The sequence below is a fragment of the Fusarium coffeatum genome (assembly GCF_003316985.1).
Source record: "Fusarium coffeatum strain FIESC_28 chromosome Unknown BRIP53273_contig_83, whole genome shotgun sequence".
Taxonomy (NCBI): domain Eukaryota; kingdom Fungi; phylum Ascomycota; class Sordariomycetes; order Hypocreales; family Nectriaceae; genus Fusarium; species Fusarium coffeatum.
Window position 1 is genome coordinate 19,315 of NW_022157879.1, and position 20,714 is coordinate 40,028.

General features: G+C 49.0%; 6 protein-coding genes across 6 annotated transcripts; 4 read left to right on the forward strand and 2 right to left on the reverse strand.

The window, feature by feature from the left end:
- Positions 1 to 937: 937 nt before the first annotated feature.
- FIESC28_04023 (uncharacterized protein) lies at positions 938 to 4,134 on the forward strand (the record flags this gene model as incomplete). The annotated part of the gene is made up of 2 exons (XM_031158170.1): positions 938 to 3,971; positions 4,028 to 4,134. The coding sequence occupies 2 exons, from the start codon at positions 938 to 940 to the stop codon at positions 4,132 to 4,134; spliced, it is 3,141 nt and encodes a 1,046-aa protein (XP_031017759.1).
- Positions 4,135 to 5,178: 1,044 nt separating this feature from the next.
- Positions 5,179 to 6,836, forward strand: FIESC28_04024 (uncharacterized protein; the record flags this gene model as incomplete). The annotated part of the gene is made up of 4 exons (XM_031158171.1): positions 5,179 to 5,679; positions 5,746 to 6,024; positions 6,082 to 6,717; positions 6,771 to 6,836. 4 exons carry the CDS (start codon positions 5,179 to 5,181, stop codon positions 6,834 to 6,836), a joined length of 1,482 nt encoding a protein of 493 aa, XP_031017760.1.
- A 2,206-nt stretch (positions 6,837 to 9,042) lies between these two features.
- FIESC28_04025 (uncharacterized protein) lies at positions 9,043 to 10,677 on the forward strand (the record flags this gene model as incomplete). The annotated part of the gene is made up of 5 exons (XM_031158172.1): positions 9,043 to 9,132; positions 9,214 to 9,243; positions 9,294 to 9,602; positions 9,680 to 10,363; positions 10,417 to 10,677. The coding sequence occupies 5 exons, from the start codon at positions 9,043 to 9,045 to the stop codon at positions 10,675 to 10,677; spliced, it is 1,374 nt and encodes a 457-aa protein (XP_031017761.1).
- Positions 10,678 to 11,280: 603 nt separating this feature from the next.
- On the reverse strand, positions 11,281 to 12,753 carry FIESC28_04026 (uncharacterized protein; the record flags this gene model as incomplete). Its single annotated transcript, XM_031158173.1, has 3 exons — positions 11,281 to 11,307; positions 11,362 to 12,612; positions 12,685 to 12,753. 3 exons carry the CDS (start codon positions 12,751 to 12,753, stop codon positions 11,281 to 11,283), a joined length of 1,347 nt encoding a protein of 448 aa, XP_031017762.1.
- A 1,957-nt stretch (positions 12,754 to 14,710) lies between these two features.
- On the forward strand, positions 14,711 to 15,037 carry FIESC28_04027 (uncharacterized protein; the record flags this gene model as incomplete). The annotated part of the gene is made up of 2 exons (XM_031158174.1): positions 14,711 to 14,853; positions 14,911 to 15,037. The coding sequence occupies 2 exons, from the start codon at positions 14,711 to 14,713 to the stop codon at positions 15,035 to 15,037; spliced, it is 270 nt and encodes an 89-aa protein (XP_031017763.1).
- A 982-nt stretch (positions 15,038 to 16,019) lies between these two features.
- Positions 16,020 to 20,170, reverse strand: FIESC28_04028 (uncharacterized protein; the record flags this gene model as incomplete). The annotated part of the gene is made up of 4 exons (XM_031158175.1): positions 16,020 to 16,915; positions 17,282 to 19,073; positions 19,120 to 19,491; positions 19,538 to 20,170. The coding sequence occupies 4 exons, from the start codon at positions 20,168 to 20,170 to the stop codon at positions 16,020 to 16,022; spliced, it is 3,693 nt and encodes a 1,230-aa protein (XP_031017764.1).
- Between the last annotated feature and the right edge of the window lie 544 nt (positions 20,171 to 20,714).

Below are 20,714 nucleotides of genomic sequence, written 5' to 3' on the forward strand. Positions count from 1 at the left end.
TCAGAGAAGAGACAGAGTAACACCTCTCTACCAGGCTCACTCTGACTGGCCCAGAACGTGTGATTTTTAAGGGTAGTGGTAGTGGTAGGGTGATCCATGCACCCAATATTTTGACATTTTGGCCGGGGGATCAAGATTGGACAAGAATCTCTACCTATGGAACTCTACAACAATGGGGATGGCCTGTGAGTCGTGGAGAGTCTCGTGATTTCGGTTGTGGTGGGAGCTTCTACTTTTTGGTAACCCACCTTTCAGGCTGTTTGGGCTGTAGGTGTGATTGATGGATGAAGCTTATCGTAGCATTGTGCCATAGAAATGTGTTGAACAGAGTCGCCTCGGTGAGAAATAGTTGACTTTGACTTACACGAGATGGACGCAAGGGAGTGAGAGGGCGTACTAAAGTTATTCCGATGTAGCCAATCATTGAGCTGCATAGCTGTCTCTCACTAAATGCACCCAAAATGATGGTCTCCCATCTTCATGTGTTTGCACTGATATGGAGAGTAGACGAGAGTAGGTTTGGGTGTTTATAAACATGCAATAAATAATTGATCACTATACCAGACATTATCCCACTAAAGTCTGACCAATTCTTTCTGTCGTCAAAGTCACTAGTAGTCAGTTTTAGCATGCCTAGCTGACCCCGGCTCTCTCTTTGATTGATCGATTTGATTCATGGGTGGGCTCCAGAAACGCGACTGCGCGCGTTGGACTCCAAATTAATTGACAACTTCAACTTCCACTATCAAAGTTGGGCAATTATCTAAACATCCCTACCTCGACTACCCCATCATATCCGCAAACCTACTCCAATCGCATCCTATTCGAATTGATCGCGCACGAAATAGAAGCTCAAATATTGTTTATACAGCTCTCAACTTCGCCCTCCACCCCAACAGCCTGATTGCTCCCTGGGCATGCCGCTCAACTTTTCATAATGCACATCATCAAGCCTTCATGGCTAAGCCATAGCGGCGAGCAAAAGGATTTCGAAGTTTACAGTTGTCATGTTTCACCAGACGGCAAACGTCTTGCGACCGCAGGCGGCGACGGACACGTGCGAGTTTGGTCCACCGAATCTGTCTACAATGCCAACACGCCAGATTACAACAAGCCGCGCCAGCTCTGCCATATGAGCCATCATCTTGGCACCATTCACTCCGTTCGATTTTCTCCCAACGGTCGTTATCTTGCCAGCGGAGCCGACGACAAGATCATCTGCGTATACCACCTCGACAAAAGCCCTCCAGCTGCCACCTTTGGCACCAACGAGCCTCCGCCCGTCGAGAATTGGAAGACATACAAGCGATTAATTGGTCACGACAACGATGTTCAAGATCTTGCTTGGTCATACGATTCCTCGATACTTGTTTCTGTTGGACTTGACTCAAAGGTTGTTGTATGGTCAGGGCACACCTTTGAGAAGCTTAAGACGCTTCCAGCACACCAAAGTCACGTCAAAGGAATCACTTTCGACCCTGCAAACAAGTTCTTTGCGACAGCAAGCGATGACCGAACGATCAAAATCTTCCGATTCACCTCTCCCGCGCCGAATGCGACCCAGCATGACATGGTTAATAACTTTGTCCTCGAGACTACGATCAGTTCTCCGTTTAAGAGCTCTCCACTGACTACATACTTTCGACGATGCTCGTGGTCGCCTGATGGAAACCACATCGCTGCCGCCAATGCCGTTAACGGGCCTGTCAGTTCTGTCGCTATCATCGAACGAACGAGATGGGACAGTGAGATCAACTTGATCGGTCATGAAGCCCCGACAGAAGTGTGCATGTTTTCGCCTAGACTCTTCCATACCAGCAAGCCTGATCCAAGCGTCGATGACAAGTCGCCGTCGCTCGTCACTGTTATTGCTTCGGCGGGCCAGGACAAGACATTGAGTATCTGGAACACGAATACGTCCAGACCTGTGGTCATTCTACAGGATTTGGCAGGCAAGTCGGTATCTGATCTGGCCTGGACCCCAGATGGTCAAACACTGTTCGCATCCAGTTTGGACGGCAGCATCGTGGTTGTTAAGTTCGGCGAGGGCGAGCTTGGCTGGGTGGCACAGCCCGAGGAAAACGATAAAGCGCTGCAGAAATATGGTGCATCAAGGAAGGGTATGGGTATCGCCGAGGATGTTGATGGTCTCATGCTAGAAAACCAGAGTAAAGCAGGAGAGTCACGAGCCGTCGAGTCAAGAATGGGTGCTCTTATGGGCGATCTTCCTGATTCTACCAAGGAGTCGACGCCCGCCACCAACGGTACAAAGTCTGCTGCGCCTACATCGAAACCAGCTACAAATGGCTCAGCCGAGACGGAAAAGGAGAAAGAACCGGAGAAGGAGCCAGAAAAACAGCCAGAAGAGGCGGCCGACAAGACAGCTTCGCGTGTCAAGGAGCTCAAGTCTCGAGTCACGATTGGCAAGGATGGCAAAAAGCGAGTAGCGCCTCTATTGGTATCTTCATCAGGGACAGGCACGTCTTCGTTGCCGCAGACTCAATTGGTCGGAACAACGAGTACCAACAAGGCAGCTCAAAATGATGCGCCGCAAACAAGTCTTGATCTGACCAAGCCATTTGACGGATTGCCTAAGGGTGGCATTGCTGCTATGCTACTTGGTAACAAGAGAAAGCTAAACCCGGGCGAAGCTGAAGAAGATGAGGAGCCATCCACCAAACGCGCAACTATAGGGCCTACCCCTATCGTTACCAATGGGCCTGATGGTGTCGAGCCCGCGGCTCTTGTGCCTGTTCAGAACGGTGTCGTGCCTACCCCAGAGTTTCTCAGGCCGGCAGTAATGAACCCATCTATCTCATTCGCTCAGGTCAGACTGGCGGTGCCAAAGATTAGATCACATATACTTCGACCTTTGGACAGGGGAGTTCTCCACGGCGACAGCTCATTAGAGGAAGCAACCAAAACCCCAGAGAATATCATTCTCGAAGCCAAGAACGATTCAAACCCCCGAGACCCCTCACATGTACTCGTCAGCAAGAGAGGTGGTCTTATCTGGGAGGAGTGGCTCCCTCGGGCTATCATTCTAGTTACAGCTACCAAACATTTCTGGGCCGTTGCCTGCGAAGACGGTTCCATTCATACTTGGACCCCTGCTGGCAGAAGGCTTTTGACTCCGATCATATTAGAGTCACAGCCTGTCATCCTGGAAGCCCGCGATCATTGGTTGATGTGTATCACAGCCACTGGCCTCGCTCACGTCTGGGACTTGAAAACCCAGTCCTCCCCCAATCCTCCGGTGTCACTAGGACCAATCTTGGATATCGCCACAACCTCGTTGAACCAGCATAGTGCCACACCTGGCCCAGGCATTACTTCCGCTCACCTCAACTCCACCGGTCATGTTATTGTGACCCTGACAAACGGTGACGGCTACTACTACGCCCGAGAGATGTTCACGTGGCAACGTCTTAGCGAAGCTTGGTGGGCCGTGGGTTCACAGTACTGGAACTCCAACGATTCGTCCATTTCTGCCCTGCAGTCTACAGCTGTTGGCCCAGCTTCAAAGGAGGGCAAGGACAAGGAACCTGGAAAGGCAACTGTTTCGTCTGGCATCATACCTTTCCTCGAACGTCATACAACCAACGAGTATCTTCTTAAGGGCAGAGCCTATGGGTTGCAGCGTATCATTAAGATGGTTGTGCAGCGCAAAGAAGCCGAGAACCTGGAAAGTAGTGTGAGTATAGCTCATCTGGAAACCAGAATCGCCGGTGCTTTGCAACTCGGAGCACGAGAAGAGTTCCGCCTCTACCTGTTCACGTATGCCAAGCGACTAGGGGCTGAGGGAGCAAGGGTCAAGGTTGAAGAGCTCCTTAACAGTCTCCTTGGAGGTATCCTTGAGGAGGATGAGGATGAAGAAGAGGAAGATGATGGTAATGGCTGGTTCAGCAAAGAAGGCGATCTGTGTGGATGGGATCGCAAGGAGCTGCTGAGGGATGTAGTAATGATTCTTGGTAAGTGCTGGACACAACATTCCTTGGCCAAGATATATGAGCTAACCGTACAACAGGTAAATACCGTGAGCTTCAGCGATTGACTCTACAATACGCCAAGATCCTCGATATAAGCCTAGAGGATGGACCAGTAGATGTCGAGCATATGGATGTGGAGGCTTGAGGTAATTCAAGCTTGTATCATTATCAGTATAGTACTACTCCCGAGGGAGAGGGCGGGAATTCTTTTCTTGTTTAACAGACAAACTTGGCGTTGAGGGCTTATCTTTATCTATTGGGGATGGTAAAGCGGTGCGGACTTGGGGTACGGGCGATAGATTATTGTTGGTACTCGTCGATGCGAAAGAACGCCTGGTTAACGAAGGGCATGCAATCACAACCATGCCGTGTTATGGTGAAGAGTGTATTGATTGGTGAAGGTCCATGACAAATTCCATTACTGCATGAGTGAAGTAATTTCTCGACACATCGTTATCTCTTGTTGTTCTGAGGTGGTTTGTTGTCGGTCGCACCAAAGAGCCAAGTCTTGACGTGGGGAGTGATCACATGAGGTTGTTTGCAGAGGAGCAAAGAGCAACACGATATGATGGTATCGTCAGTTAGCAAATGAGTGCATCATCACCCCCACGCTGTTGTTTTCTCGGTGGACCGGATCATTTCCTCCGAGTAGAGCAAAGCTAAGCAAAGCAGGAGGTTATTGACTGAGCGACTGCCTGAAGTGAGGCTCAACTTTCCGCAGAGACTGGCACTGCACTGCAACTGCTCGCGGCTGCCGCCTGCAGCATTGAATCACCTGCCAACTTGCGTCTCCCTATTCTCGCCTGAGGATGCAATAATCTTGGATGACTGGGCTACTACCAAGTACTTGACCCCTCCTTTGCTTTTGTTATTCTTGCCATCCTATTTTCTTCCTTTTCTTCATACTTTGATTCATCACATCTACTTTACTATCTGAATCGACAACAATCACAAGACCCTTTCGCTCGTCTGAGACGACGCGATACTCTGCTCGGTACCTAAGGTGCCTTCACATTCCTTTCTTACGTCTTCGCGATACTTCCCCTGTTCACCTTTCCCACTCATCTGGTCAACCTTTGTCCTGGCCTATTCATCCTTATAGCCCTTGACACTTCACTTCTTACCTCACCTTCACCTCATCAAGATCTCCCAAGCACTCCCTTCTGCCTTCTGCCTTCTGCCTCTCATCATGGCAAGGGGCCCTCCCTTTACTCTTAGGTGGGCAAGCATCGCTGCTCTCCTTTGCTCTACCTTTTTCGCGTATGACTCTGTCTTGGCTTTGCCCACTGATCGTCCGGTTAAGGCAGCCTTGGTGGCCCTGGTTAAGGATAACGACATCGACGCTACGCTTTCCAGCATCAAACAATTCGAGGACAAGTTCAACAACCGCTACCTGCATGACTGGGTCTTCTTCAGTGTCGAGGATCTCTCAGAGGACTTCAAGGAGAAAACCTCTAACGCTACGAATGCCACTTGTATCTTTGAGGTCGTTCCTAAGGGAAACTGGAAAGCTGCGGAATGGGCTAAGCTCTCCCAACAATGCATCCTTCCGGATGTCAAGATTGACCACGACTCCTCAGCTCTCAAGGCGATCGCCAACATCCGCCAGATGAAGCGATGGAACTCGGCCCCTTTTGCTAAAGAGAAGCGCCTCGGATACTATGAATGGTTTTTGAGAGTTCAGCCAGGCGTAAGTACAAGTTCAGATTAGCGGTATGTGAGACATGGCAGATAACCAGGCGCTGATATCATACAGGCTCAGCTGGCCCAGAACATCCCTTTCGATGTCTTTCGTTTCATGCGAGACAATGGAATCGCCTACGGGTCTAGCCGAGCTGCTCTTGGTCAAGCCCGCCTGCCTCACCTGTCTCCTCGAATCAAGTCCTTCGCTGACAAGCATTCGGGGTTCCTCCACCGGGAAACCGACGTAGCATGGCTTATTGAGAATGATACAGGCATACTCACACAGACCAACTCCTTGGATGAAGGCTTTGAAGACTTGGTTGACGAGGGCAGTGACGAGCTGAGGTCGCGGGTCATCTAGGAGAGCCGCCCCATCGGTCCAAGCCGCTCGGCGACTAAAGAGTTGCAGACCAAGACGGTTTCCATCGACGAAGCCCAGGATGAAGGCGAGGCATCATCTTGGCTCAGCGAGTGCTTTGCGTCTTGGCTAGTTGACATTCTTGGAAACAGTCTCTTCCCTAACTTCGAGATTGGATCACTGGCTTTCTTCCGCAGCCCTAGCCACGCTGCTTTCTTTGATCATCTCGACAACACGGGCGACCTTCAATTCCGCCGAGTGAACGATGCACCAATCCACAGCCTGAGCGAGAATATGTTCCTCCCTCGAGAGAGCGCCTGGAACTTTCGCACGATGGAGACCAAGCTTCGCTCTCAACAGGGCGACGAGCAGAGCCGATCGGAGCGTCTCCAAAACAGTGAGAAGTGCATGATCAACTTGGATAAATCTAACCTGAACAGCAGTGTGAAGAAGGGCGACACTCACGACGCGATGGTAGCTCTGCTCCAGTCCTGGGATTTGATGGCCCGAGACGTGGGAGCGCAGAGCAAGAGTCCGAAGTTGATTTCGGGTAACACGTGGATGGGGAAGACGAACGGGGGTGCTGGGTGCTCGTTTATCTGGTTCTGGCGGAAGACACTATCTGATGATCTAGGATTTGGATGGAAGGTTGATCTTAGCTGCTTGGATGATGGGATGAAGGGACAGGTAAAGATCAACGTCTAAGATGTGTATCATACTATAGTGAACCGTACAATCAGGGGTTCACCGCCTCGCAGGTCGAGGGCAAGCAGTCGATACTGGAGATCACATTTGCTACAGTATAACAATAAGAGAGAAGTTGCTGAAAAGAACCGAGCGAGCGGTGAGCGAAATGATGTATTACGAGTGTATCCTATGGTCTTTGTGTAGAGCTGAGACATGACATTGTGCTCACTATGGCTGGGCCCGAGAAAAAAGGCGCCTGCATCGGGCAACGGCAGATGTCACACATTGCATGGAGGTTACACGGCGTCTTTGGCGCGTGTTTGACGTGAAAAAGAGGCCATCAACCATGAATGGATGTCGACGTGGCTGGTAGTGCTGCAGGATATGATATGCGTGAGCTCAAGCTGTACGTCACCAGGCGGTCTAAGACGAGAGACAGGTGACGCCATTAAGCGTCTAGTATTTATTTGGAACATGTTTGTAGGCGATGTCAGCTAAAAGCAAAAGATTGGACACTGTGATTGTGTTGTTCATCATGACGTACGAAACAAAACATAGCAGAGCAGGTTGGAATTAGCTGAGGATATGGATCTTTTGAACTCGTAAACGAGTGGAGGTCTGTGGGGTCTGGATGACGATCGGCGCCGGCGCGATCGGAGCCGGGGAGGAGAGAAGACGAATTTAGTTTGAGATCCGAGATGGACAGATACTTTCATATTGGTAAATGATATATTGTGGTTGGTTTGGGGTTTATGTATACGAAGAGATGTCTGAGAGTGAAGCAATCCGAGAGACCATCACAACCCCAGCTTCAAGTTCAAGTTCAACCTGCACACCGTTTGTTCAAGTGTTAATGCAATCACTTCCACTTCCATATAAAACAGGGATAAGCCTTGTATCTTCTGCCTTGTAAGGATATCAGGCTCCCATCCCATCCTCTGGCGATGATGCACTGCGTATTTCGTCTATCTTAACAGAGAATTGACCGTTGATGGCCCATTTTATATGACTGCACCGAAGCGAGAAAGCCAAGACTATCAAAGATCGACCGCCGGTATCCGTATTGGAAAGCTTTTTCCTTGTTCCTGAAAATGGGCTGGGTTGTATCCTGGTGGGCAAGGATAATAAGGGGCCGGGGGGCTTGGACAGGACAGGGGGGTTTTAAGCTCCAGCTGCTTGTTAGTGGTCATTGCGTATCGAGTCAATGCTGAAGCTGAACTGTGTTTGAGAGAAGAGGTTGATTCTGCAAGATGGAATTGTAGCTATTTGAATCTTGACCAATGTTATCTCGTCTGTATGAAGCTTCGTTATTAGATGTGGCGTCTATGAGTCGAGTCTCATTTTGCTGAAAAAAGAAACACCTGCAAGGAGGCATCTGTCCGGTAGTGCCCCTCCCTCCCACCACTCTAGCCCCTGATTTCCCTCTGTCAGCCCCTCAGAGCTTAGCAGTAGCTAGCTGCCCTCTAGCGCAGTGGGAACCCATGGACGCCATGCCACATGTCTTCCTGCCTTACCTGGCTGAGTATGGCATGGCATGGTCTCCTATTTTTAAAGACAAAAGACGAAAAGCCATTGGAAGTCAATTCTAAAAGTGCAGTGCAAGGGGCTTCACTTCAGGTTCCCTTCCATTTCAGGTTGGTTCCATTGGTAACTGCAACTACAACTGCAACTGCGACTGCCTGTGGTCGCACCTACCCCAGGGTTTTTGTATCCATTGCCAGACGGAGACTTCCTTTTTTGAAGTTGGTCCTCCCCGCCTCTTTCTCAACGTCCTTTTCTTTTTTCTTTCTCCTCTCCTCTTCTTCTCCTCTTCCTGACAATTCATTCTTTTCCTTCAGCATTACTTCTACTGTTTATCAAGCAGACCCTGACGTTTCGGTATCCGAATGGCGAGCACGGACTCACGACGTTGAATTGGCAGTGAAGATACTCTTCCAAGACATTTGGCTCCCGAGCCTTGGCGGCAGCACGCGCTTGCGATCGCAGAGGGGCCCTTACACTTCCCGACGATACGATAATACCTAGCTACGAGCATCGACTTTACGCAACGCAGTTATTGCAATTGTCTGAAACGATACCAAATTCCTTTATTACCCAAGCGAGTATAAGATATTTGAGGGTCTAGATTCGCTAAATCGGCACGCGAGTCATCGCAACGCATTCGCTTCTCGTTTGCTGTCGCATTGCATTTTGCTCCCAGCCAGCGTCGCAAAAGGACCCGTCTTGGGTTTCAGAGCGCATTGTACTTCAACTCACCAGTTTTACATCGCGAATATCCTCCTTTTTCCCTTCGCACTCCTTTATCGACTTTTCCTCGACTATACAATGGCGATCTTGGAGGCTTTTCCCACGGCCTCGCCTGCTAGTCAGGCTGTCTTCTTGGGTCTGAGTAAGAAGCAATGGGCGTTAACGACAGTACGATTTCCTTGTCCGATTTCCAACTATACCTATGGCAGGAACATTTTTGCAAAACAAGGTGCTAACATTCTATAATAGTTGACCTTTCAAAACTCTGCCCTCATTATTGTAAGCTCTATCCCAATGGGACCTCATTGACCCTGCTAACATTGCCCCAGATCATGCACTACTCCCGCGTAATGCCCCCCTCCGGCGACCATCGTTACTTTACTTCGACCGCTGTCTTCCTCAATGAAATCATCAAGCTTGCCGTTTCTCTCTCTTTAGCTATATACGATACTTCCAAAACCTTGGCCCCTACGACACCAGCGACAGTTCTTTTCGAGCAAATCTACAATTCCGTCTTTGCTGGCGATGGGTGGAAGCTTGCGATCATGGCTGCATTTTACACCCTGCAAAATATGCTGCAGTATGTTGCTGTCGGTAATTTGGATGCGGTACACTTCCAAGTGCTGTATCAGTTGAAGGTATGTCTCATTGCAGGTTGTCATCGAGTCTTGGCAGAACGATCTTCGCCGAATGGGTGTGCTGACTTGACCTGCAGATCCTCATCACGGCCCTTTTCAGTGTTGTCCTGCTGCGTCGACACTTGGGACCTAAGCGCTGGCTTGCTCTCATTATTCTTACTCTCGGTGTAGGCGTTGTCTCCCTCCCTCAGGCCGACTCATCACCGAGCTCCTCCAACATTCCTCTCCGCCACATGACGGACCATTTCTTCCCTCGCTCGCTCCACGAGCTGGGCCACGTTCCCACCGACAACAGCCAAACTGGCCATCTCTCCAAGCGCTCTGCTACCTACCAAGGAATTGACCATGATATCCCCCCTCCGGACCCTCTCATGAATTACTCGGTTGGTCTGGTCTCAGTCTTGGTGGCCGCCACAGTGTCGGGCTTGACTGGCGTGTATTTCGAGAAGCTCCTCAAAGAGAGTCACACCCAAGCCAGCGTCTGGATTCGAAATGTCCAGCTCAGCTTCTACTCCATCTTTGCCGCGGGACTGGGAGGTGTCATATGGCAAGATGGCGAGGGCATCAGCGAGCATGGCTTTTTCGAGGGTTACAACTGGGTCGTGTGGAGTGCGGTTGTGCTGCAAGCAGCTGGAGGCATGTTGGCAAGCGTGGTAATTCGCGATGCTGACAATATTGTCAAGAACTTTGCGACAAGCATCAGCATCGTCATCAGCTTCTTGATCAGCATCATGTTGTTTCAATTCGAGGTGTCACTAACAGTAAGTTACCCCTGATGAGTCATGAAGCTTTAAAATATTAACACGGTTTGCAGTTTGTCCTTGGTACATTCCTCGTACTCCTATCAACTTGGATCTACAATGGATCTGATCGCGCTATTCGACGTCCTCCACCAATCCAAATCCATAGCTTCGAGAAGCCAGCTATCGAACCTACTCAGACCCCACGTAACCTTGCAGCAAGCCGACTGAGTCTCAACCCTATGGACAGCCCGATGGGCCTGACTACAAGCCGTCCAAACACACCACTGCTACCCAGGACGCCCAGCAAATCTAACTTCAAGAGAGATGATTAATATTTCAACTGGATGATGTTATCATACAGTCGAGTACGAAATCAAACGTATTCAAAATTTCAGTTATGAATTCGAACGAAGATACGAACCACGCAAATTTGTGCAGCAGCGTTATATATAACCTGGATCTCCTTGGTACATTTTTCGAATAGACGAAAATACCTTCCCGTCGGTTTGAGCAATGTGTCTCATTTCTTGTCCGTCGGCTCAGGTATGGTAGATGGTGGGAAAAGAAAAGATACCCGTGCCCAAGGTGTGGCATGATAGAATACCCCGATTAGATAAATATTGGATCTTAGATCAAGATTAGAGGTGGCAGAGACTGTGACTCATGGAGCACGGCTCGTAAGTTGAAGGATATGGCAAAAAGGCTTGGGCAGAATACAAGTCCATGCATGATTCTCTGTTTTTACTTGGCAATGCGCTTGATTCATCCCGCTTCATGTGATCCAAGTTGGACCATCTTCATTTATTCCCTGGATATCACTCCTATATACATCCTCCATTACTTTTTGATGGCTTCAGGTTGCAGATATCTGACGCCTCTTTCATACGTAACGATCGCAATTTTTTGCACTAATCTAGTTTAAAGACGAGATTCCTTTACATGATGACTTCGTTGACGACATCCTAAAAGCTTGTTAGCGAGGTAATCAATTTCACGAGTTGGCATTTTAAACGTACCCTCTTCAGCTCCTTGTAGGGCAAGCAGACACAGTTCTGAACGCGGACCTCGTCGCCGACACCACAGTCCTTGCCCAGGATGGTAATGCTCTGGACCTTGACACCGTTCTTGATGATGCTGGTTGAGTGGCTGCCGACAGGAGTGGGGGTACCCTCAACACGAGCCCAAGCACCGACGCGGCTACCCCAGCCAATAATGGAGTAGAGGACACAGGCGTCGTGCTTGATCTCAGAGTCCTCGAGAACGATACTCTCCTTCACACGGGCACCAGCGCCAACAACGACGCGGGGTCCAATGCTCACGTTGGGGCCGAGCTTGGCAGTAGGGTGAACTGTGGCGGTAGGGTGAATGAAGACAGGAGGAACGATGTTGGCGCTGGGGGTGGCGAGCTCCCCGGCGGACTCGGATTGAGCGGCCTTCTGAAGGTACAGGGCGTTGGCGGGAACAGCAGAGCCAGCAGTCTTGATCTGACGCCAGAAGTCCTTGGTCTCGTAGACGTAGAACTGCTTGCTATCGGCCATATCGGACAGGATGTCCTGCTCCAGGCGAATGACCTCGCGCTTCTTCTCCTCGTCCTCGTCATCGTCGTTGGGGGCAATGTAGCTGTTCTCGAGGTTATCGGAAGAGGGGTAGGAAACGAGACGAGAGGGGCGGTCGAGGCGGCGCTTGATGGCGGAACGGATAGAGGGGAAGATGGCCTCAGTGGAGAAGAGGTAAACACCACAGTTGATGAGGTTGCTGATGCGCCCCTCGGGCTTCTCGACGTAGTGAAGAACACGGCGAGTGTGAGAATCGGAAACGATGCAACCAAAGTTTGTAGCAGCCTCGTCGCTCACACGGGTTCCGAGAATGACGGCCTCGGCATCCTTGTCGTTGAAAAGCTTGAGCATCTCCTCGAGAGGGAAAGAGCAGCAGACATCGGCGTTGAGGACAAAGAGGCGCTCAGGGCGGCCCTTGAGAATAGCATCGCGGAAGTGGTACAGACCACCAGCAGTTCCAAGAGACTCGTACTCGCGCAGGTACTTGATGGTGATGTCGGGGAACTCCTTGGCAGAGTCTCTGATGAAGTCGCGGAAGACGGACTCGTCGTAGTAGCCGATGATGTAGACCTCCTGGATCTGCTTGTTGGGAACGCGAGCGATGGAGGACAGGCAGTGCCAGATGATGGGGTGGCCGGCGACTTCGAACAGAGGCTTGGGCACGTCGAGAGAAAGAGGGCGGAAGCGAGTTCCTCGAGAAGGACCACCGACCTGTGAAATTGGAAGCGATTAGTACTCTTTTGTTGACTGACGTAGGGATTGAGACGGTGAAGCTATTCATACCAGGATGACGGCCTTTGTGGCACCGCCCTGATCCCTGGAGCGATGGGCCATGGGAACGTGGAGAGACATGATGTTTATGTGATTGTGGAGTAGAGGAGGAGTTATGGGAGGGAGAGGGATAGAGGTCGAGTTGAGCTTTGGGAATGGATGTTTGAAGTGGAGGGGAACTGCGACTGGACACTTGGAGAATTAAAGGCGGTCACCGAATAGGGAAACTGTTGTTGATTGATGGTGGGGGTGGATTTCTGCACGTGGGAAATAGGGGTTCTCAGTTTCTCAGCTTGGAATTGGTGAGGGGCTTACCCTGTATTCATGTTGAAGAATCGTGATTTTGACACGTTTTAGAGTTCGAACAAGATTATGTTCTTTAGTAAATCCATTGGATGAATTGTGAATAGTGGTCAGGTGCTTATCCAGTTCTTGAGTTCAGGGCCTCAATTGAAGCTTATCAAGCAAGTTGGTAGGGGCGCATACGTAGCTGTAGCTGTAGCTGTAGCTGAAGCTGATCTATTGAAGAACAAGCCACTGTGGATCATCAAAACATGGTAATTTGATGTCTTCTTAGCATTTTATTCTCGTACTGGGAGATTACATGGTAAATCCATAGAACGTAGCTTGAAAATGCGTATTGTAATAGCTTGAAGAAATTTCTTCTATTATATAGATGGTATAGATAACATTACGTCACTGTGGTCTGAATCGTACTTGAGCAAATGTCTTAGACAGTGGATGTCCAATGTCATCCATGTATTGCAGGGTTACCAATTCGGCTATGTGTAAGTTTAGAGATAATGATAGCTCATGAATGATATTGCGAAACGCAGATAACCTCCAAGTCAATCCGGCTCTATAGGCTACAGCTGGAAGAACGGCATGGGATAGCGATATCAGGAAGATTGACAGAAATACTCCAACCTTGCGCCATGATTTGTTGCAACACCCATACGAAGAACTATGATACTGTAGCTTCAAGTACTCCACGATTTAAGAATCAATGAAGAAGATTCGATCTCATGGAACTGCTCGGGCTGTATGCACCAACTACAGGAAGGCAGTTATTTGAGGCTTGTAGATTGCCAAGCCTGTTGAGAAGCGGACTGTCGCTCGTTTTGGTGGACAAGCGGAACCACAGTTAATAATCATATCAGTGTTGGTTTCTAAATACGGAAGGATTCTCAGTAAAAACAGTATAATGAGAACAGATGTTGGTGAATTGATCGCCAATGTTGAATATTTCTTCAATTATGTCATTTTTACATCGTGAGGAAGGTTTGAAACTTCATCTCGAGATCTTCAGAATGAGTGGGTCAAGCTTTCCTTAGTCTAAGATAGTTGCCGAAGATGGACCCCTGCTAGAGAGTGGATTCTCTGATAATGATAAGAAATGGACCCATTCTTGACCTCTTGTGATACTTCAATACTGGATCACCATGTTGACAATTGATGATTCAGGATAAAAGTATAACCTGTAATGCTGTGACGATTGAGGCGGTGAGTGAATATGCAGTTAGTCAAGAATGCAACATTCATCAGCCGATTCTGAGTCGACATCTCCGCACTTGGCCTCACACTCAAGACATTCAGCAGACAACTTCCTCCAACCAAAAGATAAAGCAGTCCAAATCAGGGGCGCGGCACAGCACACAGCAGGAGCCATCCAATCCCTGGATTAGGTTCAGTTGCCGTCTGGGGAAAATCCGGGGATAGAAATGTATATGTACAGTACCTGTAAAGTCTCTCAGTGGTACTGTGGCTGCTTACAACCTCTCCCCAAATACCACGATGTGACTTGACACAATACAGTATCAGGTCTCGCATCAATGACGGCGCGAATTCCCCCGCAAATGGAAGCACATCCCCCTCTTTCCTTCTGTTTTTAATCAAGAGCTTTGCTTTGCTTTGGCTTCGAGTGGAGTTGTTCCTGTTCCTCTTGATATTTAGCTCCGTTCATCCTCCACAGCTGCGGGTCTAAACTGACAAAGCTATTATTGAGAGTCAACTTTATCGAGATACTTTAATTGTCAACATGTCTCCCCTCGTTACTCGCGTCGCTCGATCCACCATCGCCCTGAGACCTCTCCCTGCGGCTCAGCGAAGTCTCCGCACTTCGAGTATCCTCCGTGATACCGAACCTTACCAAGCGAAGACACCTCAACAGAGTCGAGACCAGTGCGCATTAACATGAATAAATAACTGAGAGTCATTGTACTGATGCTTTCTTCTTAGCAACAAGCTTCTCGGTGCCGGCGCTGTCCTCATCGGCGTTGGTTTCTTCTGGTTCTACAGAGGAGGCAAGCCCAAGGCCCTCGATGCGTCCGGCGAGTCTACAGGCATGAAACCACCTACCAAGTAAATCAATATGGACCTTTATGTCCGTCTCTCGTTGAGATCGAGTTGCAATAACGTTCCGGCGAACAAACAAAATATCGGATGGTAGTGAGGGTAAGGATGGACGCACAGACATCTCTGGTTTTGCCTTTGGCCCTTGAGCATAGTTTATGATGGATAAAATGAATTGATGAAATTGACGAGTCAGTCTCATCTGGACCAGTTATTGTCGTTGGTGAACAAATCGACGTATAGTTGTCGCTTGGTTTTCTCGATACACTGAACTCTCTTTTGAAATTTCACCAACTTTCTCGATGCCAGGTTTCTCTATCCACAATGTTGTAAGCTTTGGAGAGCGTATAGGAGCCTCTCAAGTATTATTCTATGGGCATAATCAGAAAAGTAACATCTTGTTGCCCAGTTGAAGAATCACATGTCGCTGAGTACACGCCAGTTGGTAAGGAGCACTTGGCGCCACCCAAGTCCATGCCTCAAATCTGACTTCCAGTAAACCCAAAAATAAAAGTTATTTCCAATGCCCCCAGAACAACCAGAAAAAAAGTTGCTGAGAGGCCCCAAGTTAACAAAAAGCAAAAGATTAATCGCTTGCCCCGTACTGGAATCGAACCAGTGATCTTATCATTACTAGTGATACGCTTTACCACTGAGCCAACGGGGCTTCTTAAGCGAAGGTGCTTTTGATGTGTGGGAGGCGAGTAATCTCAATATATATAATCAACAACCAAGTTGTGATTTAATCATGTAACTGTCCTGGTCGCAGTTATCAGTATCACTGACTCTTGACAGATGAGTAATTCATTTTGATTCACTTATACTTCGTTGTCAGATGGCATTATGTCAATATTGTGCTAAACTCATGGTTTGACTCAAATGAAACCTCTCATACGATCTTCGCTGGTCACCAACAAGACATCAAGAGCCGCGAAATAAGCCAAAAAGTGTAGTTGTAAGGTATTCTAGCTGCTTGAACTTAGAATTGTCCTTGCCTAACATGCATCACACGCCCAATGAGGCTTTTTGGGCCCAAAAGGAGTTCTAGGACCCAGACGCCCATCGTCCAAAGGATCTACACGGCTGGGTGTAGGAGAAGATGGTGTATACTGAGCGCGAGTAGAAGAAAGAGAATCCTCAGAATCACAATACTCTACATCCTCATATTCGTCGTCCTCATCGTCCTCTTCTTCACTCTCCTCCTCGCCCTTTTTTGGACCAAGACGCAGGGCGATGATTGTCCTCATGTACCGTGTCTGCGCACGAAACATCCAAATAAGCATTGCCTGGATCAGCAACATAATGGCCATCCTGAGAACAATATCGAGGGTCCAGCAAGCAAGGTATAGACTGTGGAACTTCCACAAATGGCTTTGGTTGATGTAAAACTGAGGCAAAACCATTGCGATAAGACAGCAGGTCCACCAAGCTTGCACAACAAGATACAGAGGATAGAAAAAGCTGCCCAAGACAACAGCACCGAGTCGGAGGGTTTCGTTCTCGTAGAATCGGCATAGGTATGGGTAATCTGAGAGCTCCTCGTCGGAGATTGGGGCATTCCAGTTTGACAAACGGTCCAAGAACGAATCGTCTGCACGCTTGGGAGTAATTGTCTGTTGGGCATCATTTGAGGTCTTGGGGTCTTGCTGGATTGATCTGAAGACCGGCGGTGGGCTGTGTTTGATGAGCTGTACACAAGCGACGATTGAGTAGACGGCGAAGAGATGAAGAGTGAGCCAAAAATCAGTTGTGGAGAAAATCAGCTTCATATACGGTGTCGAGCCGTTCTCGTCAGTATAATAATCCCAGAAACCACTGGTTTGGTCTGGATGTCTCATAATGGCGTTGAAGTGAGGTTGTTCTTGGGTGATGGGTTTGTTGATGTGTAGGGCTGGTGGAAGGGGCACGGATTATGGGCTGTGAGTGTGAGGGGAACAATGAAGAAGGCAGGGCTTGTCGGCTGGAGCCTTGGAACAGCACTGTAAACTTGGAAGATACATGAAATCTGTGAAAAGACTTCGAATCTTAGGGTTTCTCAAGTGGCGAGAGCATGCCCTCCACGGAAGATGCTAATCCATTGGGCATGATATGTTCTTACGATTCTCGTACCAACGTAGACTTGCAATGATAGACTTCAACAATAAACCTTCTTAAAGGAGCCAATTACTTGTAAACCATGTCGTTGGGTGTTGGTCTTGTTTACATGTCAACACACATGGCAGAGCTTAAATCGAATTTGCCTACTGATCTTACATACCTCCCCAACTTCCCTGCCCAGAGGCTCCCATCTGGCCCATATCCGGTCTGCTAAAACTTCTGAGAGCTTCATCCCAGTTCTTCCAGTCGATGTCGTCAATTTCTCCAGGGTCCATGTTCAAGTCAAGATCGGTAGATGACAGAGAATTATTCTGGAAAAAGTTGTTCATGTCGCCCAAAGAACCAGGGTCTTGCGTGTGGTGAAAAATATCCGAGCCAGGCCATGGCGAAAGGCTGTTGTCCCCTATGGCTTGATGGTCGTTGTCAGCCCTATGCGTGGAGGCCACCCCAGAAATAGCCGGTGAAGCAATGCTCGGTAAACTTCCCAAGCTATTTCCGCCAGGATACAGACCATTTAGATTCTGTGCATCTGAGTTACCTCCTTCAAAGTAAATTTCTATACCTGGATTGCCACTCTGGAGGTTCTGCCACGCGGTGGGATCAAATCCGTGAAGCGACTGGTTTATCTGTGAATGATCCTGAGGGGATTGCTGCAAGTTTGCAGGGGCAACATTTGCAGGCGTACTAGATGTAGGCCTTTGCTCCGGATGCGATAGGACGTTCTTATATTGTGCCTCAACAGAGAAACTCCCCAGCTGAAATGTCTTCCTCCAGCGCAGTCGTAACTCTGACAAACGTGTCTCCATTCCCGGGGCAGGACCGATACGTTCCAGCACGGGCTTCAGCCTATCCTCTCGGTCAAGTTGCCTGGCAGCTTCAGGGTTTGCACGAAGACGCACGAGCTCTGATTCACGGTGGCGTTTGGCTTTAGTATAGAGCCTCTTAATCGGCATCCACACAGCGGTATGATCTGAGTGACTTGCACCCTCGATTGGATGATCGTATTCCAGGATCTGAGCAGCCTCCCATGCACGCTCTGAGTTAATCCCCCACGGTCGCTTAGAGAGTTCTAGGAGCATATATGCGATGGCGTGCCATTGTCGATAGGTAAGGAACAGCCAGCGCCACTGTCGACATGAAGGATCGACGTTGAGAATATGAGTGTACTCAACAATCTCGATACATGATTGCCACAGCCGACTACGGACCTCTCTTGATGCCTCAGGGCCAGTTCCTGGAAATAGAACTGGCTGGTAGATGAGGAGTCCAACCTTGGCCATCAAAATTCTTGAAATTAGAGAAGCTACCCAGAAAACGGGATCATCTTCTCTGATGGTGTGCTTGAGAAACTTGCCTTCCATTCGCTCGTAGACTTCGATAAGCATGCGTTCGCGCTCCTCCAGGCTCTTTTCGACGTGTTTGGGATCGACAGGTTTCATTTGAGCCACAGCTGCGAATAGCCCACGGGTAAGAGCAGTTGTTTCGTATCGTGTAAGGCATATGGACGAGTCAGTACGACCTTGGCGTGGAGTAGGCATCTCGGTAAAAGAAGGATCGATATCAGTGTCGTTAATATTCGACGGTAGCTGAGTGTCAAAGGTGTTGTCACTTATGATTAGATCCGAACCCATTTCTTCAGCGGAGCGGATATCCAGGGCTACAATTGCCCACCAGAGACGACGACGCATCTCAACCTCGAAAGGAGGGAGGTCAAGCTGTTGGCCGTCACGATATAGTCCAAGTGCCTGAGCCATTCGGACACATAAACTTGTTAGAGTCCAACAAAACTTGCTGTCGTCATGGCATTTGACAACAGTCAAGTAAATGACGAACGCTTGCAGAACAGCCATGTCGGTGGTGTTGAGAAGGTTGGATTTGGCCAATGCTTGTTCAAGTGCGAAACGGAATTGAGAAATGAAATGAGATTGTGATGCACCGAGATTGGTTTCGAGCTGAAGCATGTCAGAACATATTGTGTGGTGTGCACTGAAGGCTTACCTCTTGCTTTTCTGATGAAACCACAGCTGCATAGTAGATAGTGAAAACCAGTGCTTCGTCACCAGGGCGTAGGTCATGTTCACCTCGTCTGACTTGCGACATAAGTCTACTCATTGTAGGAATGTGCAGGACCTTGACCAGAGGCTCAATATTCTCCAAGAAAATCTCCCATAGATAAGATACCTGCGCGGGCAGTGGATGAAGACCCGTGAGATCAACGTCGGAAGACTTGTAGCCAAAGATGAAGCTATGGTGGTCATAGTCAGTGCCCAAGTTTTGAGGAGGCGATTGCTCGGGGGTTGTATCATCGTCAAAATCAGCCTCTTCGTCATGCGAGCTCATTGTCTCCATCTCATTGCGAATTTCAGAAAGCTACCGATGTCAGCTCAGACCACAAACCGGGATAGTAAGCTAGTACCTCGTCGTTGAGCTTGACAAAGAAGCCACTGTGGACGTATCGAGGTGTTGGATCTCCTTCATGCAGCACCAGGCGCCCAAGTTGTTTGTTAACTTGTTCGAAACTGAGGTTCTGAGTATCTTGTTCAACCTTTTCCTGAGTCGCTTCAACAATACTTTGTCCGTCCTTGGTGTTGATATGAGTCTTCTGTGGCGCGCCAGTGCTTGCTTCTACACCATTTCCGCCAGCACCTCCCTGACCATTCATCTCATAGACAAGTCCCTCAAGCTTTCGTAGGCGCTCCATTAGATCCATCTCGCGATCACTGTGTCCTGGAGCTGGCGCAGGATTTACCTGCATCTGTGCCTGCGCATGCCTTGGGGCGCGACCTGGAGCCGGGTACATGCAATCGCTCTGAGCCCGGCGACAGTTACTGCATGGCATCGTCTTATCGCAACGGACTCGACGTCTGCGACAAGTAACACAGCTACGCGGATTCAACAGCGGAGCACCGGAGGTCATGAGAGCCACTGGGCGATCATATGGGATAGTGGCGACGCCGATTTGACGTCCAGAGGAGACAGCGGGGTGTGGAGTTCTATGAACGCTCTCCGAAGTGCCAGATGATGGTGTCTTGGGTGTTTGTGAGGCCATCGTGACGGTTTGCGCTAGACAACGGTTGTATATGCGATCGTCAGCTCGACTGAAGACGGGAATCAGACAGAGGGAGATTAAATATGTCTTGGTGCCGCTGGCATGGCAGATCTGCGGAATGATAGCCATGACTAAATGGGCGAATATCTGGGAGCCGTAAGCGCTAAGAGGCACCATTGCAACAGTCTACGATGCCATTGCAGGGTTTAATCTTGACTGAGATCCAATGTGAATAGGCAGTTGCTGAGAGAATCCGCCGGAGTTTGGTAGCCTCACATCGGGGTTAAGAATTAAATAGGTACCTAACAAGTGGCTGCTGACTCTTGCCACATTTTGTAGTATTTGTATTTCGAGTCGCCCTTTCCTTATCATTGGGTCGGATCTCCAGCCGAAGATTGATCGTGACTAGCGCCTACCAATTAACGAGTTGGGCCGTGCTAAATCGACCTTATTGCAACCTCGCACCTTCTTTATTGTACCCGTTGTCCTTTCCTAAGAGGTAATGAGTGAATTGATATTTGTAATAGTTCTGTCCATCAAGTTG